Consider the following 22,500-nt stretch of genomic DNA (forward strand, 5'->3'; position numbering starts at 1 on the left):
ATGACTGTCCAACCAACGGCTATCTGAGATACTCAGAACACACAGTACAACTAGGCCCAACTGAATGTCACCTAGAACTTGTAGCTGAATAGAATTATTAACATTTAGAACACCCCCCTGAAGTTCTTCTGTGCTCCAATTGTAACGTTCTACATTAGATTCAGCCTCGGCTATTTCCCTCTGCTGCTAAAACTCATTTAGAGGGAGAGAGAGAGAGAGCGAGAGGGGAGGAGGACAGAAAGAGAAAGTGGGGGGGAGATGGAGGGAGGGAGAGATGGAAAGAAGACAGAGACAGAGAGACAGGGAGGGAGACAGGGAGGGAGACAGGGAGGGAGGGAGACAGGGAGAGAGGGAGGGAGGGAGGGAGGGAGGGAGGGAGGGAGGGAGGGAGGGAGGGAGGGAGGGAGGGAGGGAGGGAGGGAGGGAGGGAGGGAGGGAGGGAGACAGGGAGGGAGACAGGGAGGGAGGGAGGGAGGGAAAACTAATTTAGCCCCATCTAATGACTGTGATCATCTCTATCTCCCACCATCACTCTCCCTCTGGCTCTATCTTTCTCCATCTCTGTCTCTCGCCATCTTTCTCCCTCTGACTCCATCTCTCTCTGTCTCTCTCCATCTCTTTCCATCTCTCTCTGTCTCTCTCCATCTCTCTCCATCTCTTTCCCACCGACTCCATCTCTCTCCATCTCTCTCTGTCTCTCTCCATCTTTCTCCCTCTGGCTCCATCTCTTTCTGTCTCTCTCCCTCCCTCCATCCCTCATTCTCTGGCTCCATCTCTCTTTTCTTTTCATTTGAATGGAGATAGAGAGAACTGATGATTAGTTCCATGATCATCATTAAGCCAATGTCTACATTTAAAAGCCGTCCGTTTGGGAGCTTAAACGGCACGTGCCCAAGTGTGTGTGTATGTGTGTGTGTGTGTGTGAGAGAGAGAGAGACTTCACTGACAGTCCTCTACTGTAACTCTCTCTCTGGACTTTAGAGTCTTCATCTCCATTATGTTACTGTGAGAGTACAGAACAGAACATAACATTGGGAGAGAGAGAGTGGGGGTGGGGGGGTGAAGGAAATAGGGAAGGGTGGAGAGGAGAGAGAGAGAGAGAGAGAAAAAGTTAGTGAGTGATGGAAGGAGGGAGGAAAACATAGATGGATGAGAGAGAGATCGAGACAGAGCGAGAGAGGGGAGAGAGAGAGAGAGAGAGAGAAGAGAGAGAAGAGAGAGAGAGAGACAGAGCGAGAGAGGGGAGAGAGAGAGAGAGAGAGAGAGAGAGAGAGAGAGAGAGAGAGAGAGAGAGAGAAGAGAGAGAGAGAGACAGAGCGAGAGATGGGAGAGAGAGAGAGAGAGAGAGAGAGAGAGAGAGAGAGAGAGAAGAGAGAAGAGAGAGAAGAGAGAGGGAAGAGAGTGAGAGAGAGGGAAGAGAGAGAGAGAGAGGGAAGAGAGAGAGAGAGAAGAGAGAGGGAAGAGAGAGGGAAGAGAGAGAGAGAGAGAGAGAGAGAAGAGAGAGGGAAGAGAGAGAGAGAGAGAAGAGAGAGGGAAGAGAGTGAGAGAGAGGGAAGAGAGAGAGAGAGAGAGAGAGAGAGAGAGAGAGAGAGAGAGAGAGAGAGAAGAGAGAAGAGAGAGAAGAGAGAGGGAAGAGAGTGAGAGAGAGGGAAGAGAGAGGGAAGAGAGAGGGAAGAGAGAGGGAAGAGAGAGGGAAGAGAGAGGGAAGAGAGAGGGAAGAGAGAGAGAGAGAGAGAGAGAGAGAGAAGAGAGAGAGAGAAGAGAGAGAAGAGAGAGGGAAGAGAGAGAGAGAGAGAGAGAGAGAGAGAGAGAACAAAAAAATCCTTGTTTTCTAGTGTCCACCTGCAGAGAGACACTAATTATGCTGTAAAACAGGTATTCACTCTTGGCAGACATCCAACTGTTTGGATAGAGAGAAAAGAGATGAGAGACAGACAGAGAAGGCGAGAGAGACATATAGAGTCGGAGAGACAGACATATAGAGAAGGAGAGACAGACATATAGAGAAGGGGAGACAGACATATAGAGAAGGAGAGACAGACCATTAGAGTCGGAGAGACAGACATATAGAGTCGGAGAGACAGACATATAGAGAAGGGGAGACAGACATATAGAGAAGGAGAGACAGACATACAGAGTCGGAGAGACAGACATATAGAGTCGGAGAGACAGACATATAGAGAAGGAGAGACAGACATATAGAGTCGGAGAGACAGACATATAGAGAAGGAGAGACAGACATATAGAGGAGAGAGACTGTCAGCCTCTGTCCAATCGATGGTCGTCGTCCCCATTCAAAGTCATAAATCTTTATTGGCAACGATGCTCAGAGCTATTGTAGCCTAATCAGTAACAGCCTTGTAACAATGTATTTATAGGAACGAGATGTCTTTCTCTCTCTCTCTGTCCGTCTGTCTTTCACTCTCTCTCTCTCTGTCTGTCTTTCACTCTCTCTGTCTCTCTTTCACTTTCTCTGTCTGTCTATCTTTCAATCTCTCTCTGTCTGTCTTTCACTCTCTCTCTCTCTCTCTCTCTCTGTCTCTCTCTTTGAATTGGCTAATCCCTGGTTCGATCACTCTCACTCACTCACTCTCACTCAGTCTTTGAATTGGCTAATCCCTGGCTCGCTCGCTCTCTCTCACTCTCTCTCACTTTCTGTCTTTGAATTGGTTAACCCTGGCTCGCTCCAGGGATTAAGGGGTTAATCTCTCCTCCCTCCACATCATCCATCCTTTTAAATTGTCCTTTCCTGTTTCATTTCAATGTCATTCAGAATATGTCTTATTTCTCCCTCTGAATTAATCAGACTGTGTAACTTCTGTGTGTGTGTGTGTGTGTGTGTGTGTGTGTGTGTGTGTGTGTGTGTGTGTGTGTGTGTGTGTGTGTGTGTGTGTGTGTGTGTGTGTGTGTGTGTGTGTGTGTGTAAATGCTGAATAAAGTAAAAGGGTTTGGACTGACTGAGTCTTCATAATATCCAGTAACACAGAGAGAGGGAATAGGAGTCCTGGTCTATCTGATATGGTGTTAATACAGAGAGGGAATAGGAGTCCTGGTCTATCTAATATGGTGTTAATACAGAGAGGGAATAGGAGTCCTGGTCTATCTGATATGGTGTTAACACAGAGAGGGAATAGGAGTCCTGGTCTATCTGATATGGTGTTAATACAGAGAGAATAGGAGTCCTGGTCTATCTGATATGGTGTTAATACAGAGATAATAGGAGTCCTGGTCTATCTGATATGATGTTAATACAGAGAGGGAATATGAGTCCTGGTCTATCTGATATGGTGTTAATACAGAGAGGGAATAGGAGTCCTGGTCTATCTGATATGGTGTTAACACAGAGAGGGAATAGGAGTCCTGGTCTATCTGATATGGTGTTAATACAGAGAGGGAATAGGAGTCCTGGTCTATCTGATATGGTGTTAATACAGAGAGGGAATAGGAGTCCTGGTCTATCTGATATGGTGTTAATACAGAGAGGAAATAGGAGTCCTGGTCTACCTGATATGGTGTTAATACAGAGAGGGAATAGGAGTCCTGGTCTATCTGATATGGTGTTAATACAGAAGGGAATAGGAGTCCTGGTCTATCTGATATGGTGTTAATACAGAGAGGGAATAGGAGTCCTGGTCTATCTGATATGGTGTTAATACAGAGAGGGAATAGGAGTCCTGGTCTATCTGATATGGTGTTAATACAGAGAGGAAATAGGAGTCCTGGTCTACCTGATATGGTGTTAATACAGAGAGGGAATAGGAGTCCTGGTCTACCTGATATGGTGTTAATACAGAGAGGGAATAGGAGTCCTGGTCTATCTGATATGGTGTTAATACAGAAGGGAATAGGAGTCCTGGTCTATCTGATATGGTGTTAATACAGAAGGGAATAGGAGTCCTGGTCTATCTGGTATGGTGTTAATACAGAGAGGGAATAGGAGTCCTGGTCTATCTGATATGGTGTTAATACAGAGAGGGAATATGAGTCCTGGTCTATCTGGTATGGTGTTAATACAGAGAGGGAATAGGAGTCCTGGTCTATCTGATATGGTGTTAATACAGAGAGGGAATAGGAGTCCTGGTCTATCTGATATGGTGTTAATACAGAGAGGGAATAGGAGTCCTGGTCTATCTGGTATGGTGTTAATACAGAGAGGGAATAGGAGTCCTGGTCTATCTGATATGGTGTTAATACAGAGAGGGAATAGAAGTCCTGGTCTATCTGATATGGTGTTAATACAGAGAAGGAATAGAAGTCCTGGTCTATCTGATATGGTGTTAATACAGAAGGAAATAGGAGTCCTGGTCTATCTGATATGGTGTTAATACAGAGAAGGAATAGAAGTCCTGGTCTATCTGATATGGTGTTCATACAGAAGGGAATAGGAGTCCTGGTCTATCTGATATGGTGTTAATACAGAGAGGGAATAGGAGTCCTGGTCTATCTGATATGGTGTTAACACATAGGAGTCCTGGTCTATCTGATATGGTGTTAATACAGAAGGGAATAGGAGTCCTGGTCTATCTGATATGGTGTTAATACAGAAGGGAATAGGAGTCCTGGTCTATCTGATATGGTGTTAATACAGAGAGGGAATAGGAGTCCTGGTCTATCTGATATGGTGTTAACACATAGGAGTCCTGGTCTATCTGATATGGTGTTAATACAGAAGGGAATAGGAGTCCTGGTCTATCTGATATGGTGTTAATACAGAAGGGAATAGGAGTCCTGGTCTATCTGATATGGTGTTAATACAGAGAGGGAATAGGAGTCCTGGTCTATCTGATATGGTGTTAACACATAGGAGTCCTGGTCTATCTGGTATGGTGTTAATACAGAGAGGGAATAGGAGTCCTGGTCTATCTGATATGGTGTTAATACAGAGAGGGAATAGGAGTCCTGGTCTATCTGGTATGGTGTTAATACAGAGAGGGAATAGGAGTCCTGGTCTATCTGATATGGTGTTAATACAGAGAGGGAATAGGAGTCCTGGTCTATCTGATATGGTGTTAATACAGAGAGGGAATAGGAGTCCTGGTCTATCTGGTATGGTGTTAATACAGAGAGGGAATTGGAGTCCTGGTCTATCTGATATGGTGTTAATACAGAGAGGGAATAGGAGTCCTGTTCTATCTGATATGGTGTTAATACAGAGAGGGATTAGGAGTCCTGTTCTATCTGATATGGTGTTAATACGGAGAGGGAATAGGAGTCCTGGTCTATCTGATATGGTGTTAATACAGAGAGGGAATAGGAGTCCTGTTCTATCTGATATGGTGTTAATTCAGAGAGGGAATAGGAGTCCTGGTCTATCTGATATGGTGTTAATACAGAGAGGGAATAGGAGTCCTGTTCCATCTAATATGGTGTTAACACAGAGAGGGAATAGGAGTCCTGGTCTATCTGATATGGTGTTAATACAGAGAGGGAATAGGAGTCCTGGTCTATCTGATATGGTGTTAACACAGAGAGGGAATAGGAGTCCTGGTCTATCTGATATGGTGTTAACACAGAGAGGGAATAGGAGTCCTGGTCTATCTGTGTTTTACACAATGCCAGGTATTCTTACCCCCAGGAGAGAAGTGAACTATGACAGGGTGAATTATATTTTTACGTAACGCACACCGAACATTCATGTACAAGGACACACCCAACGGCATACACATAACGTGTACACACACACACTGAGCTGCCCACCCCTCCAGCCCCCAGCCCCTCTCACTGAGCACCCCACCCCTCCAGCCCCCAGCCCCTCTCACTGAGCACCCCACCCCTCCAGCCCCCAGCCCCCTCGCACTGAGCTGCCCACCCCTCCAGCCCCCAGCCCCTCGCACTGAGCTGCCCACCCCTCCAGCCCCCAGCCCCCCAGCCCCTCTCACTGAGCACCCCACCCCTTCAGCCCCCAGCCCCTCTCACTGAGCACCCCACCCCTCCAGCCCCCAGCCCCCTCGCACTGAGCTGCCCACCCCTCCAGCCCCCAGCTCCTCACACTGAGCTGCCCACCCCTCCAGCCCCCAGCCCCTCTCACTGAGCTCCCCACCCCTCCAGCCCCCAGCCCCCTCGCACTGAGCTGCCCACCCCTCCAGCCCCCAGCCCCTCTCACTGAGCTCCCCACCCCTCCAGCCCCCAGCCCCTCTCACTGAGCTCCCCACCCCTCCAGCCTCCATCCCCTCTCACTGAGCTGCCCACCCCTCCAGCCCCCAGCCCCTCTCACTGAGCTGCCCACCCCTCCAGCCCCCAGCCCCTCTCACTGAGCACCCCACCCCTCCAGCCCCCAGCCCCCTCGCACTGAGCTGCCCACCCCTCCAGCCCCCAGCCCCTCTCACTGAGCTGCCCACCCCTCCAGCCCCCAGCCCCTCTCACTGAGCTGCCCACCCCTCCATCCCCCAGCCCCTCTCACTGAGCTGCCCACCCCTCCAGCCCCCAGCCCCTCTCACTGAGCTGCCCACCCCTCCAGCCCCCAGCCCCTCTCACTGAGCTCCCCACCCCTCCAGCCCCCAGCCCCTCTCACTGAGCTGCCCACCCCTCCAGCCCCCAGCCCCTCTCACTGAGCTGCCCACCCCTCCATCCCCTCTCACTGAGCTGCCCACCCCTCCATCCCCCAGCCCCTCTCACTGAGCTGCCCACCCCTCCAGCCCCCAGCCCCTCACACTGAGCTGCCCACCCCTCCAGCCCCCAGCCCCTCTCACTGAGCTGCCCACCCCTCCAGCCCCCTGCCCCTCTCACTGAGCTGCCCACCCCTCCAGCCCCCAGCCCCTCTCACTGAGCTGCCCACCCCTCCATCCCCCAGCCCCTCTCACTGAGCTGCCCACCCCTCCAGCCCCCAGCCCCTCTCACTGAGCTGCCCACCCCTCCATCCCCTCTCACTGAGTTGCCCACCCCTCCATCCCCCAGCCCCTCTCACTGAGCTGCCCACCCCTCCAGCCCCCAGCCCCTCACACTGAGCTGCCCACCCCTCCAGCCCCCAGCCCCTCTCACTGAGCTGCCCACCCCTCCAGCCCCCAGCCCCTCTCACTGAGCTGCCCACCCCTCCAGCCCCCAGCCCCTCTCACTGAGCTGCCCACCCCTCCATCCCCCAGCCCCTCTCACTGAGCTGCCCACCCCTCCAGCCCCCAGCCCCTCTCACTGAGCTGCCCACCCCTCCAGCCCCCAGCCCCTCTCACTGAGCTGCCCACCCCTCCAGCCCCCAGCCCCTCTCACCAGGCAGGGTGGGCAGCCTGCAGGTGTTAGGTCCAGGTATGTCCTGGTCTCCAGGTGAATACTTCAGCTCCAGCTCACTGTGCAGGTTGAAGAACTGGCTGTACCTCCGGTAGACCAGGTACTTACTACCACCTCTGGTCCTTACCTCCATCACAAAACGCTGCCGGGAGAGAGGGTGGGGGAGGAGGAGGGGAGAGAGAGATGGGAGGAGAGCAGGGAGAGAGGGAAGGGCAGAGGAGGAGAGTGGGAGGGAGGGAGGGAGGAAGATGGGAGAGAGAATTCTTACATGAGCTTTTGAGATGCTTTTCACACCATTTTTAGCGTTTAAAACGTTCTCACCATTGTCACCAGTGCGTTGTGTGGTCAGTGTACTGTTAACCACGCATACAGAGACATACTTACATAATAGTGGATGAAGCCCTTTTTCTCCTCAATGTCTGCGATGGTGGCACTGATGGGAATGTTGTGTGGAAGCTGGTCAAAATCACTGAGCGAGAGAAGGAAGGAGAGGAGGAGAGGAGAACTAAGAAGTAAACAAATGCTTGGGTGACGTGCAGCTTCAAGGCGTGCTGTATGACGTCACTAATATATTCAACCCTGGGCTGGGACAGAACCCTGGGGGTTATATAAGTTCAGCAACATATCAGACAGGTTAGAGCCGTCCGACCGCAGGCTGATGTAGATTAAATTGCAGGCCTTCATGGCACCGAGAACTCTCACTCACTCACACACACACACACACACAGCACCTGTGATGCGAGGAAACACGCGTCATAGCGTACACACACGCATTTATGTAGGGGGAATGTTGCAAAACGAGCCACTCTGTTGACTATTGTGGAATTTAGTTTAGTTTCAAATTCACAATCGTGACAGATGACTATTCTAGAAAGATTGGAAACGCGCAGCATACACTATAGAAGAATAGGCTACTACCACAGATAAAAGGGGAAATAGCTTCGCTGTTACTATTCTATTGCCTAGTTACTGGCTAAATACCCAATTTGGCCCTCATACCATCATGGCCACCTAATCTTCCCCAGTTTCCAATTGGCTCATTCATCCCCCATCTTCTCACTTCTCAGTCAATTTAACAGGTAAAATAAGGGGTAAAATACATTAACAACCGTGCTGGATGCAGAAGTTCACATTTCATAATAGTCCTATGCTGCTTTCAACAACCGCTGTTACCACTGGCCTCATAACTCACCTCTCGTCTCGTAGTTGCTTGGGAAGCGACGACATGTTGATGGAGACCGGGCCGATTGAAGAATGGAACTTTCTGATAGATTTATCACAACACAGTCGCACCTCACTTCAACCCTCCTTCGATTAACAGAAACCTGAACTGAAAATCTGCTACAGACTCGCACAGCGGTTTCATGGAGCGGAACGAACGCGATCAGTAGGCGCAAACAGGCGACAGAGCGGAACGTGTGCAATCAGGAAGCCAAAATCAAGTTCCCCAAAATGATTAGGCTACACGCAGCGCCCGTTTCTGAAGTTTGCTGAGGTGGATGGGGAGGGAAACAGTTGTCTTGTTGTTCTCGAGCCTCTCAACAGAGAATCAAATCAAATAGACTAAATGGTCATGATGCAGATGTAAACTTGCTAGGTTAAAATAGGTTAAAACACATATATATATATATATATATATCCCTCTCTCACTATTGCTCTCTCGACTATTGTGTGGGTTCGTACAAGCTTGAAAAGTATGTCAATTACAATGCAACTGGCAAAATCAGGCATTGTACAATCATGCGACTGGCAGAGTAAAATAGCCACTAATTGATAAATGGACCATGTATGTTGTAAATGTCTTCTGTTTTCTCCAGATAGAATGCTTAGCCTCGCACCTGTTCTTAAATCCGCCTTCATAATAAAGGAAGGGTGAGGAGGAAAGGGATCCGTTGAAGATCATTTTTACGCAGCCCCTTTGCAGCACCATCTAATCGGAGGCCTTTGGCCCAGTTGCAACACGTAAAGTCGATTCCTTTTCACTAGATGTCAGCGAAGAGAGCAGTAGAGGTTAGAAGAGAGCAGTAAAGGGTAGAACAGGGTAGAAGAGGGTGTAAGAGAGCAGTAGAGGTTAGAAGAGAGCAGTAAAGGGTAGAACAGGGTAGAGGAGGGTGTAAGAGAGCAGTAGAGGTTAGAAGAGAGCAGTAAAGGGTAGAACAGGGTAGAGGAGGGTGTAAGAGAGCAGTAGAGGTTAGAAGAGAGCAGTAAAGGGTAGAACAGGGTAGAGGAGGGTGTAAGAGAGCAGTAGAGGTTAGAAGAGAGCAGTAAATGGTAGAGGAGGGTGTAAGAGAGTAGTAGAGGTTAGAAGAGAGCAGTAAAGGGTAGAACAGGGTAGAGGAGGGTGTAAGAGAGCAGTAGAGGTTAGAAGAGAGCAGTAAATGGTAGAGGAGGGTGTAAGAGAGTAGTAGAGGTTAGAAGAGAGCAGTAAAGGGTAGAACAGGGTAGAGGAGGGTGTAAGAGAGCAGTAGAGGTTAGAAGAGAGCAGTAACGGGTAGAACAGGGTAGAGGAGGGTGTAAGAGAGCAGTAGAGGTTAGAAGAGAGCAGTAAAGGGTAGAACAGGGTAGAGGAGGGTGTAAGAGAGCAGTAGAGGTTAGAAGAGAGCAGTAAAGGGTAGAACAGGGTAGAGGAGGGTGTAAGAGAGCAGTAGAGGTTAGAAGAGAGCAGTAAATGGTAGAGGAGGGTGTAAGAGAGTAGTAGAGGTTAGAAGAGAGCAGTAAAGGGTAGAACAGGGTAGAGGAGGGTGTAAGAGAGCAGTAGAGGTTAGAAGAGAGCAGTAACGGGTAGAACAGGGTAGAGGAGGGTGTAAGAGAGCAGTAGAGGTTAGAAGAGAGCAGTAAATGGTAGAGGAGGGTGTAAGAGAGCAGTAGAGGTTAGAAGAGAGCAGTAAAGGGTAGAACAGGGTAGAGGAGGGTGTAAGAGAGTAGTAGAGGTTAGAAGAGACCAGTAAAGGGTAGAACAGGGTAGAGGAGGGTGTAAGAGAGTAGAACAGGGTAGAGGAGGGTGTAAGAGAGTAGAAGAGAGCAGTAAAGGGTAGAGGAGGGTGTAAGAGAGTAGTAGAGGAGGGCATTAGGCGAATTACATAGGGAAGATCTCAGTTGCATACTCCTCACATCCTCTCTCCTCGTCTCCTTCTCAAACCCCATTGGAGGAGAAGGTCAGAGGGTAGGGACCTCTGGATTTCCTATCCAATGGGTTTTGAGTAGGAGACGAAGAGAGAGGAAGTGAGGAGTATGCAATTGAAATTTTCCCATTGGCTATATGGGTTCTGGTCAAAAGTAGTACACTAAATAGGGAATATGGTGCCATGTGGGACGCAACCATAATATTCCCCTTTCTTTGAGAAAAAGATAGGGGGGAAAGAGAGGGGGGGCAGAAAGAGAGAGGGGAGAGGGAAAGAGAGAGGGGGGAGGGAGAAAGAGAGAGGGGGAGAGAAAGAGGGGGAAGAGAGAGGGGAGAGAAAGAGAGAGGGGGAGAAAGAGAGAGAGAAAGTCACTTTACCAAAGTACATAGTCAGAATGTCCATCTCCTAACTGCATATCTACATCAGTTATTCAGGCATCTTGTAGAGGGAACAGTCAGCAGTGTACACTGAATGTACAAAACATTAAGGACACCAGGTGAAAGTAAGATCCCTGTCACTTATTAAATCCACTTCAATCAGTGTAGATGAAGGAGAAGAGACATGTTAAATAATCATTTTTAAGCCTTGAGTCAATTGAGACATGGATTGCATGTGTGCCATTCAGAGCGATTATGGGCAAGACCAAATATTTAAGTGCCTTTGAACGGAGTATGGTAGTAGGTGCCAGACGCACCGGTTTGTGTCAAGAACTGCAACGCTGCTGGGTATTTCACGCTCAACAGTTTCCCGTGTGAATCAAGAATGGTCCACCACCAAAAGGACATCCAGCCAACTTGACACAACTGTGGGAAGCACTGGAGTCAACATGGGCCAGCATCCCTGTGGAACACTGGAGTCAACATGGGCCAGAATCCCTGTGGAACACTGGAGTCAACATGGGCCAGCATCCCTGTGTGTCACGGTCGTCTTGAGGTGAGAGATTGGACCAAGGCGCAGCGTGAGAAAAATACATCTTCTTTTATTAGACGAAGATGAACCACGAACTAAACACTTACAAACTAAACAAAACAACAAACAACCGTGAAGCTAATGACGTAAGTGCATACACAAGCATCAAACGTACAACATAGACAATTACCCACAACACCTAAAGCCTATGGCTGCCTTAAATATGGCTCCCAATCAGAGACAACAATAAACAGCTGTCTCTGATTGAGAACCAAACCAGGCAACCATAGACTTTCCTAAACCTCTATACTGAACACAACCCCATACACTATACACAACCCCCAAAACAATACACACACCCTAAACTAGACAAAACACACAAACATCCCATGTCACACCCTGACCTAACTAAACTAATAAAGAAAATCAATATAACAGAGGCCAGGTTGTGACAGTACCCCCCCCCCAAAGGTGCGGACTCCGGCCGCAAAACCTGACACAGAAGGGGAGGGTCCGGGTGGGCCTTCCTATGGCGGCGGCTCGGGTGCGGGACGTGGACCCCCCTCCACCATAGTCACTACCCGCTTTGGTGGCGCCTCTGGAACGGCGAGTCCCGGACTGAATACCATCCCAGAGGGCGCCACTGGACTGAGGGGCAGCTCCGGACTGGCAGATGGCTCTGGCGGATCCTGGCTGACTGACGGCTCTGGCGGATCCTGGCTGGCTGGCTCTGGCGGATCCTGGCTGACTGACGGCTCTGGCTGATCCTGTCTGGCGGACGGCTCTGGCTGATCCTGTCTGGCGGACGGCTCTGGCTGATCCTGTCTGGCGGACGGCTGACGGCTCTGGCTGGTCATGGCTGGCTGACGGCTCTGGCTGGTCATGGCTGGCTGACGGCTCTGGCTGGTCATGGCTGGCTGACGGCTCTGGCTGGTCATGGCTGGCTGACGGCTCTGGCTGGTCATGGCTGGCTGACGGCTCTGGCTGGTCATGGCTGGCGGACGGCTCTGGCTGGTCATGGCTGGCTGACGGCTCTGGCTGGTCATGGCTGGCGGACGGCTCTGGCTGGTCATGGCTGGCGGACGGCTCTGGCTGATCCTGTCTGGCGGACGGCTCTGGCTGATCCTGTCTGGCGGACGGCTCTAGCGGCTCGGGACAGACGGGCAGCTCTGACGGCTCGGGACAGACGGGCAGCTCTGACGGCTCGGGACAGACGGGCAGCTCTGACGGCTCGGGACAGACGGGCAGCTCTGACGGCTCGGGACAGACGGGCAGCTCTGACGGCTCGGGACAGACGGGCAGCTCTGACGGCTCGGGACAGACGGGCAGCTCTGACGGCTCGGGACAGACGGGCAGCTCTGATGGCTCGGGACAGACGGGCAGCTCTGACGGCTCGGGACAGACGGGCAGCTCTGACGGCTAGGGTCAGACGGGTAGCTCGGGTCAGACGGGTAGCTCTGACGGCTCGGGACAGACGGGCAGCTCTGACGGCTCGGGACAGATGGGCAGCTCTGATGGCTCGGGACAGACGGGCAGCTCTGACGGCTCGAGACAGACGGGCAGCTCTGACGGCGTTGGGCAGACAGGCAGTTCAGGCGCCGCTGGGCAGACGGGCAGTTCAGGCGCCGCTGGGCGGACGGCAGACTCTGGCCGGCTGAGGCGCACTGTAGGCCTGGTGCGTGGTGCCGGAACTGGAGGTACCGGGCTAAGGACACGCACCTTCAGGCTAGTGCGGAGAGCAACAACAGGACGCACAGGACTCTGGAGGCGTACAGGAGGCTTGGTGCGTGGTGTAGGCACTGGTGGTAATGGGCTGGAGACACGCACCTCAAGGCTAGTGCGGGGAGCAGGAACAGTGCATACAGGGCTCTGGAGACGCACATTAGGCCTAGTGCGTGGTGCCGGAACTGGTGGTACCGGGCTGGGGACACGCTTCTCAGGATGAGTGCAAGAAGCAGGAACAGGACACACCGGGTTGTGAAGGTGTACTGGAGACCTGGTGTGTATAGCCGGCATCAAATCTTCCGGAACTTTAACACAAGTTTCAGGCTGAGTACGAGGAACTGACACAGGTGGCATCGGACAGCTAACACGCTCCTCAGGGAGAATGCCATGCATACTCTGTCAAACCAACAGCTCTCTCTCTTCACTCTCCTCCAATTTCGTCAACAACTCCTCGAATGTCTCATAATCTCCCCTTCATTCACTCTCCTCCAATCTGTCCAATAACTCCTCGACAATCTCAGACTCACCCCTCAACTTCGCCGACTGCTCCAAGTGCCCCCCCCCCCAAGAATTTTTTTGGGCTGTCTCTCGGGCTTCCTACCGTGTCGCCGTGCTGCCTCCATCTCTGCCTTGGGGCGGTGATATTCCCCTGGCTGTGCCCAGGGTCCTCTCCCGTCTAGGATTTCCTCCCACGTCCAGGAGTCTTGACATCGCTGCTGCTGCTTTTTACCACGCTGCTTGGTCCTGGTTTGGTGGGTAATTCTGTCACGGTCGTCTTGAGGTGAGAGAGTGGACCAAGGCGCAGCGTGAGAAAAATACATCTTCTTTTATTAGACGAAGATGAACCACGAACTAAACACTTACAAACTAAACAAAACAACCGTGAAGCTAATGACGTAAGTGCATACACAAGCATCAAACGTACAACATAGACAATTACCCACAACACCTAAAGCCTATGGCTGCCTTAAATATGGCTCCCAATCAGAGACAACAATAAACAGCTGTCTCTGATTGAGAACCAAACCAGGCAACCATAGACTTTCCTAAACCTCTATACTGAACACAACCCCATACACTATACACAACCCCCAAAACAATACACACACCCTAAACTAGACAAAACACACAAACATCCCATGTCACACCCTGACCTAACTAAACTAATAAAGAAAATCAATATAACAGAGGCCAGGTTGTGACACTGTGGAACACTGGAGTCAACATGGGCCAGAATCCCTGTGGAACACTGGAGTCAACATGGGCCAGCATCCCTGTGGAACACTGGAGTCAACATGGGCCAGAATCCCTGTGGAACACTGGAGTCAACATGGGCCAGCATCCCTGTGGAACACTGGAGTCAACATGGGCCAGCATCCCTGTGGAACACTGGAGTCAACATGGGCCAGCATCCCTGTGGAACACTTCAATATTAGGAAGGTGTCCTTATTGTTTTGTACACTCAGTGTATGTATGCGTGTGTGTGTGTGCATGTACGTGTGTGTGTGTGTGTGTGTGTGTGTGTGTGTGTGTGTGTGTGTGTGTGTGTGTGTGTGTGTGTGTGTGTGTGTGTGTGTGTGTGTGTGTGTGTGTGTGTGTGTATGTGTGTGTGTGTGTGTGTGTGTGTGTGTGTGTGTGTGTGTGTGTGTGTGTGTGTGTGTGTGTGTGTGTGTGTGTGTATGCGTGTGCATGTATGCATGTGTGTGCGTGTGCTTATATCCTTGCCAATATCTGGGCATTTAAAGAGATGACAGAGGACATATCGATTCCCTCTCTATTCTCATACTGTGTGGCCGACTGACTACACGGACACTTTGAAACCGAGTGTGTGTGTGTTTGTGTGTGTGTTTGTGTGTGTGTGTGTGTCAAATCTCCCGTGATGAAATGTAGATATGTATTTGGACACAAGTGGTGAAGCCCATAATAGATACACACACTAGGCCCATAACTTGGCTGTTCCAAGCTTCAGACATCCAAGTGTGTATTTAACACCAAGGTCACATCAGTTGCTCTGTGTGTGTGTTGTGTGTTGTGTGTTGTGTGTTGTGTGTTGTGTGTGTGTGTGTGTGTGTGTGTGTGTGTGTGTGTGCGTTTTACTATACTTTTTAGTACCAGAAGTCCTCACTAGAATAGTAAACCAACAAAAATTCTGAGAAGTGAGAACATTTTGCCGGGGTTCACTATTATTTCACACCCAGAAGAGGAGAGAAGGGAGGCAACATGGAATCATTCCTAAATATATTCTACTACAGAAGAACATGTTATAATGTAAAACCTAAGAGGTGTTCAATAGGTTATGTCCCAGGATGTTTTAAATGGAACACTCTTAGAAATAAAGGTGCTATGTAGAACCTTAAAGGGTTCTTCGCCTGTCCCCATAGGAGAACCCTATTAATCAACCCGTTTTGGTTCCAGGTAGAACCATTTTGGTTCCAGGTAGAACTCTTTTGGGTTCCATGTAGAACCCTTTGTGGAAAGGATAACCCTTTTTTGGAACCAAAAAGGGTTATCCTATGGGTACTGCCAAAGAACTCTCTTGGAACCCTTTTTTTCTAAGAATGTACAGTTCTAACTAGACTTTTTCTAACTCCTTTGTAGATGGTGTTCTGTGATTATGAAGTATGGATTTTAGGGCCCATACTAAACATAGTATGCAACACCATAAAAGCTAGTGTGTGTGTGTGTGTGTGTGTGTGTGTGTGTGTGTGTGTGTGTGTGTGTGTGTGTGTGTGTGTGTGTGTGTCTGTGTGTCTGTGTGTCTGTGTGTGTGTGTGTGTGTGTGTGTGTGTGTGTGTGTGTGTGTGTGTGTGTGTGTGTGTGTGTGTGTGTGAGTCAGTCAGTCAGTCAATGTAGGCTACATCAATCTCATACTGTACTTCAAGATCTCTCTCTCTCTCCTTTCTTCTTCCCTTCATCCCCTCTGGTCTCCATGTTACCAAGGTAACGGAGTTTCAACATCGAGTGCCATGCGTGTCGGTCGAGTGTTCCCGTTAGACAGACTGTGTGTGTGGCATGTTATTTGCTTTGGCTTTGTATTGTAATCCAGACATGTCCACTAAGATATGAAACCATAGGGCATAGCCTCAGACACGCTCACAATATACACACTGAGTTGTAACCCATATCGCACCTGTCATAGGGTGTAACGCTCCACCTGCTGCTGAAAAGCACTTGGACCATTTAAAACTGAGCTGCTTTCACTTCTCTCTCTCTCTCTCTAGAATGAGTTGACTCTGTCTTTCTGTCTCTGCCTTGCCCTTGATTAACCCTCTATCCTTCCGTTGGTCCGTCGTCTCCTTATTTAACACAGACAGACTTACGTTACTGTTTCCGCCTCTATTTCTGTCTCTCTGTCTCCCTCTCTCTCTCCTTTTCCCCTCTCTGTAGCATGTCCATACTTTAGGAAGTGCTGATGCAGGGTAATGCAATAGAGGGGGAGACAGCATGATGAACAGAGAGAAGGAATGGGGGAGACAGGGAGGGAGGGAAACTGAGAGAACAGAACAGGAGGAACAGGGGGGGTCAACCAATATGAAGAGAGAGAGGGAGAGGAAAAGAGGTGGGGAGAGAGACAGACAGACGGCTGTGGCCCAGGCTTTTGACTCCCTCTTTGTGTCATAGGGAGTATGTCTGGGATATTACACACACACACACACACACACACACACACACACACACACACACACACACACACACACACACACACACACACACACACACACACACACACACACACACACACACACACACACACACACACACACACCTTTGACAGTGAGCAGCCACAGAGAGATGGATCTAGCTCTGGCCTTGGTTGCCAGCAGCTGGCGAGAAAGACTGATAAATATAGTCTGAGGAAGATGAGAAGGACGAAGCAAGGGATGAGGGGAAGTGAGAGAGGGGGAGCCTTTTAAAGAGCTTGAGGGAGAGATAAAGGATAGATACAGATTGACAGAGGGAGATTGGGAGAGAGATGCAGATTGACAGAGGGAGATGGAGGGAGAGATAAAGGAGACAGGTAGAGAGGAGAGAGAGGGAGATGAAGGGAGAGATAAAGAAGACAGGTAGAGAAGGAGAGAGGGAGATGAAGGGAGAGATAAATGAGACAGGTAGAGAAGGAGAGAGGGAGATGGAGGGAGAGATAAAGAAGACAGGTAGAGAGGGAGAGAGGGAGATGAAGGGAGAGATAAAGGAGACAGGTAGAGAAGGAGAGAGGGAGATGAAGGGAGAGATAAAGAAGACAGGTAGAGAGGGAGAGAGGGAGATGAAGGGAGAGATAAAGGAGACAGGTAGAGAAGGAGAGAGGGAGATGAAGGGAGAGATAAAGGAGACAGGTAGAGAAGGAGAGAGGGAGATGAAGGGAGAGATAAAGAAGACAGGTAGAGAAGGATAGAGGGAGATGAAGGGAGAGATAAAGAAGACAGGTAGAGAAGGATAGAGGGAGATGAAGGGAGAGATAAAGAAGACAGGTAGAGAAGGATAGAGGGAGATGGAGGGAGAGATAAAGAAGACAGGTAGAGAAGGATAGAGGGAGAGTTGAGTCTGTCCAGGACGTGTGAGGCGTCTGTTTCTCAAACTAGACACTCTAATGTACTTGTCTTCTTGCTCAGTTGTGCATCGGGGCCTCCCACTCCTCTTTCTATTCTGGTTAGAGGCAGTTTGCGCTGTTCTGTGATGAGAGTAGTACACAGCATTTCTGCAGCTTTTATTTCAGAATAAAGTTATTTGTTTCTGCCCATTTTGAGCCTGTAATCGAACCCACAAATGCTGATGCTCCAGATACTCAACGAGTCTAAAGAAGGCCAGTTTTATTGCTTCTTTAATCAGAACTACAGTTTTCAGCTGTGCTAATATAATTGCAAAAGGGTTTTCTAATGATCAATTAGCCTTTTAAAACGATAAACATGGATTAGCTAACACAACGTGCCATTGGAACACAGAAGTGACGGTTGCTGATAATGGGCCTCTGTACGCCTATGTAGTTATTCCATTAAAAAAATCTGCCGTTTCCAGCTACAATAGTCATTAACAACATTAACGTTAATGTCTACACTGTATTTATGATCAATTTGATGTTATTTTACTGGACAAAAAAAACAAGGACATTTCTAAATGACCCCAAACTTTTGAACAGTAGTGTATATATTATGTAAATAAACAATTTTATATCAATTCCTTCCAGCTAGGCAGAGAGGGTGTAGAAACAGCCTAAGAAGCAGACTGCTGAAACAGGCTACCAAGCAGACTGCAGAAACAGGCTACCAAGCAGACTGCAGAAACAGGCTACCAAGCAGACTGCAGAAACAGGCTACCAAGCAGACTGCTGAAACAGCATACCAAGCAGACTGCAGAAACAGGCTACCAAGCAGACTGCTGAAACAGCATACCAAGCAGACTGTAGAAACAGGCTACCAAGCAGACTGCAGAAACAGCATACCAAGCAGACTGCTGAAACAGGCTACCAAGCAGACTGCAGAAACAGGCTACCAAGCAGACTGCAGAAACAGGCTACCAAGCAGACTGCAGAAACAGGCTACCAAGCAGACTGCTGAAACAGCATACCAAGCAGACTGCAGAAACAGGCTACCAAGCAGACTGCTGAAACAGCATACCAAGCAGACTGTAGAAACAGGCTACCAAGCAGACTGCAGAAACAGCATACCAAGCAGACTGCTGAAACAGGCTACCAAGCAGACTGCAGAAACAGGCTACCAAGCAGACTGCTGAAACAGCATACCAAGCAGACTGCAGAAACAGGCTACCAAGCAGACTGCAGAAACAGGCTACCAAGCAGACTGCAGAAACAGGCTACCAAGCAGACTGCAGAAACAGGCTACCAAGCAGACTGCAGAAACAGGCTACCAAGCAGACTGCTGAAACAGCATACCAAGCAGACTGCAGAAACAGGCTACCAAGCAGACTGCAGAAACATGTTATCAAGCAGACTGCAGAAACAGGCTACCAAGCAGACTGTAGAAACATGTTATCAAGCAGACAGTAGAAACAGGCTACCAAGCAGACTGTAGAAACATGTTATCAAGCAGACTGTAGAAACATGTTATCAAGCAGACTGTAGAAACATGTTATCAAGCAGGATGTAGAAACATGTTATCAAGCAGACTGCAGAAACAGGCTACCAAGCAGACTGTAGAAACATGTTATCAAGCAGACTGTAGAAACATGTTATCAAGCAGACTGTAGAAACATGTTATCAAGCAGACTGCAGAAACAGGCTACCAAGCAGACTGTAGAAACATGTTATCAAGCAGACTGTAGAAACATGTTATCAAGCAGACTGTAGAAACATGTTATCAAGCAGACTGTAGAAACATGTTATCAAGCAGACTGTAGAAACATGTTATCAAGCAGACTGTAGAAACATGTTATCAAGCAGACAGTAGAAACAGGCTACCAAGCAGACTGTAGAAACATGTTATCAAGCAGACTGTAGAAACAGGCTACCAAGCAGACTGTAGAAACATGTTATCAAGCAGACTGTAGAAACATGTTATCAAGCAGACTGAAGATACAGGTTATCAAGCAGACTGTAGAAACATGTTATCAAGCAGACTGTAGAAACAGGCTACCAAGGTCAGCTGTATTTTCTCTGATTACTTGATTTCTTGAGTTATCTTAGATTAAATCATACTAATTTGAGGGAGTATGCGATCACACTCATTTGGGTCACCTAGCCAAATTCAGCTAGCCGCCAGCAGAACCGAAGCATGTGGAAGCCTTGAGCGAAAGAGAGAGAAAGGGGGAGAGAGAAAGATGAAGGTAGAGAGCGAGGGAGAGAGGTAGAGAGTGAGGGAGAGAGGTAGAGGTAGAGAGGGAGAGAGGTAGAGAGTGAGGGAGAGAGGGAGAGAGTGAGGGGAGAGGTAGAGAGGTAGATAGTGAGGGAAAGAGGGAGAGAGAGAGGTAGATAGTGAGGGAGAGAGGTAGATAGTGAGGTAGAGAGGTAGATAGTGAGGTAGAGAGGTAGATAGTGAGGGAGAGAGGTAGATAGGTAGATAGTGAGGGAGAGAGAGAGATAGTGAGGGAGAGAGGTAGATAGTGAGGGAGAGAGGGAGATAGTGAGGGAGAGAGGGAGATAGTGAGGGAGAGAGGGAGAGAGTGAGAGAGAGAGGTAGATAATGAGGGAGAGAGGTAGAGAGAGGTAGATAGTGAGGGAGAGAGGGAGAGAGTGAGAGAGAGGTAGATAATGAGGGAGAGAGGTAGAGAGAGGTAGATAGTGAGGGATAGAGGTAGATAGTGAGGGAGTGAGGTAGAGAGAGAGGTAGATAGTGAGGGAGAGAGGTAGATAATGAGGGAGAGAGGTAGAGAGAGGTAGATAGTGAGGGATAGAGGTAGAGAGGTAGGGAGTGAGGTAGAGAGAGAGAGAGGTAGATAGTGAGGGATAGAGGTAGATAATGAGGGAGAGAGGTAGACAGGTAGATAGTGCGGTAGAGAGGTAGATAGTGAGGGAAAGAGGTAGAGAGGTAGATAGTGAGGGAGAGAGGTAGATAGTGAGGGAGAGAGGTAGATAGTGAGGGAGTGAGGTAGAGAGGTAGATAGTGAGGGAGAGAGGTAGATAGTGAGGGAGAGAGGTAGATAGTGAGGGAGAGAGGTAGAGAGGTAGATAGTGAGGTAGATAGTGAGGGAAAGAGGTAGAGAGGTAGATAGTGAGGGAGAGAGGTAGAGAGGTAGATAGAGAGGTAGATAGTGAGGGAAAGAGGTAGAGAGGTAGATAGTGAGGGAGAGAGGTAGATAGTGAGGGAGTGATGTAGAGAGGTAGATAGTGAGGGAGAGAGGTAGATAGTGAGGGAGAGAGGTAGATAGTGAGGGAGAGAGGTAGAGAGGTAGATAGTGAGGTAGATAGTGAGGACAGCAAATAAATGTTTTATTAATAGTAGTGTTTGATTGGTTAGTAATGTTGAGAAAGTGATCTGACCCTAGGGCAGTGTTAGTACGTCATGTCTTGAACCCCACTGTCCCTCTCCCATACTCTCCCAAAATAAATGCTGTGTATGTATGTATGTATGTGTGTGTGTCTGTGTGTGTTTGCGTGTCTGTTTGTGTGCCTACATGTGTGTGTGTGTGTGTGTGTGTGTGTGTGTGTGTGTGTGTGTGTGTGTGTGTGTGTGTGTGTGTGTGTGTGTGTGTGTGTGTGTGTGTGTGTATGTGTGTGTGTGTGTGTGTGTGTGTGTGTGATATATAAGACTGATAGTGGACACCCCCCTCTCTTACCCTATCTCAACTCCAGCCCCTGTCTCTTTCTCTCCTTCACTCTCTCCATCTCTCTCTCTCTCCCGTGTCTAGTCCCTCACTAGCCAGGTAAGGTTGATCATTGAAAGGTCTGGGTTGTGGGATTGGTTTTCATTGGATGCATAATTATTATTCATTATTGCAACCAAATACTGTCTGGTTGGGGTCTGCAGTTAATGCCTGACGTTCAAACTCGCAGAAAAAGAATGTTCTTTATTCAGTTTCCATTGGTTTGTTTTTGGTCATCTTGTGTTAGAAAAGGATTGTTGTTTTGAGAAGTGTTGGACAGGTTGATATGTAGTGTGCTGTGAATTCATACAGAATGTATAGACAATTCTGTGTAGCGATTCTGTGTTCTTGAATGGCTGGATGTTGGTAGAATTCCATTATAAAACCTGCAGCTGTTCTAAGTCCCAGTTCTGACCCAGACGGAATGCTCAGGATATTTGTCATTCTTAGAATATTCCTAAAACAATGGTTCTAGTATTCTATGGTCTGCTTGGAGATGTCAGTCTCCTGTCCACTCAGCCAAAATATGACTGCACGTGCGACTGTAGACCAAGACGAGTGTGTGTGTGTGTGTGTGTGTGTGTGTGTGTGTGTGTGTGTGTGTGTGTGTGTGTGTGTGTGTGTGTGTGTGTGTGTGTGTGTGTGTGTGTGTGTGTGTGTGTGTGTGTGTGTGTGTGTGTGTGTGTGTGTGTGTGTGTGTGTATGTACTTTAAACCAAGACATGTACGACTCCATGACTCATACACCTGTTATATGAAGTCAAGGTTGAAATATTACCCAGTGCAATATATCATACATCATAGTCACATACATCATAGTCACATACATCATAGTCACATACATCATACATCATACTCACATACATCATACTCACATACATCATACTCACATACATCATAGTCACATACATCATAGTCACATACATCATACTCACATACATCATACTCACATACATCATAGTCACATACATCATAGTCACATACATCATACTCACATACATCATAGTCACATACATCATAGTCACATACATCATACTCACATACATCATACTCACATACATCATAGTCACATACATCATAGTCACATACATCATACATCATACTCACATACATCATACTCACATACATCATACTCACATACATCATACTCACATACATCATACTCACATACATCATAGTCACATACATCATAGTCACATACATCATACATCATACTCACATACATCATACTCACATACATCATACTCACATACATCATAGTCACATACATCATA

General features: G+C 48.5%; 2 protein-coding genes across 2 annotated transcripts in view; one reads left to right on the top strand and one right to left on the bottom strand.

The window, feature by feature from the left end:
* Positions 1 to 8,620, bottom strand: part of ncf4 (neutrophil cytosolic factor 4) — a 38,226-nt gene extending 29,606 nt beyond the window's left edge. Inside the window, exons 1-3 of the mRNA XM_039006246.1 lie at positions 8,411 to 8,620; positions 7,603 to 7,687; positions 7,201 to 7,360 (exon numbers count right to left, since the gene is read on the bottom strand). Coding sequence (XP_038862174.1) covers positions 7,201 to 7,360; positions 7,603 to 7,687; positions 8,411 to 8,445 — 280 coding nt within the window. The 5' untranslated portion in view covers positions 8,446 to 8,620. The remainder of the gene's footprint in view (positions 1 to 7,200; positions 7,361 to 7,602; positions 7,688 to 8,410) is intronic.
* Positions 8,621 to 21,207: 12,587 nt separating this feature from the next.
* pvalb7 (parvalbumin 7) overlaps positions 21,208 to 22,500 on the top strand; it is a 12,022-nt gene continuing 10,729 nt past the window's right edge. Inside the window, exon 1 of the mRNA XM_038967997.1 lies at positions 21,208 to 21,287. The gene's annotated coding sequence lies outside the window, so the exon portion shown is untranslated. The remainder of the gene's footprint in view (positions 21,288 to 22,500) is intronic.

Source organism: Salvelinus namaycush, chromosome 2, assembly GCF_016432855.1.
Source record: "Salvelinus namaycush isolate Seneca chromosome 2, SaNama_1.0, whole genome shotgun sequence".
Lineage (NCBI taxonomy): Eukaryota > Metazoa > Chordata > Actinopteri > Salmoniformes > Salmonidae > Salvelinus > Salvelinus namaycush.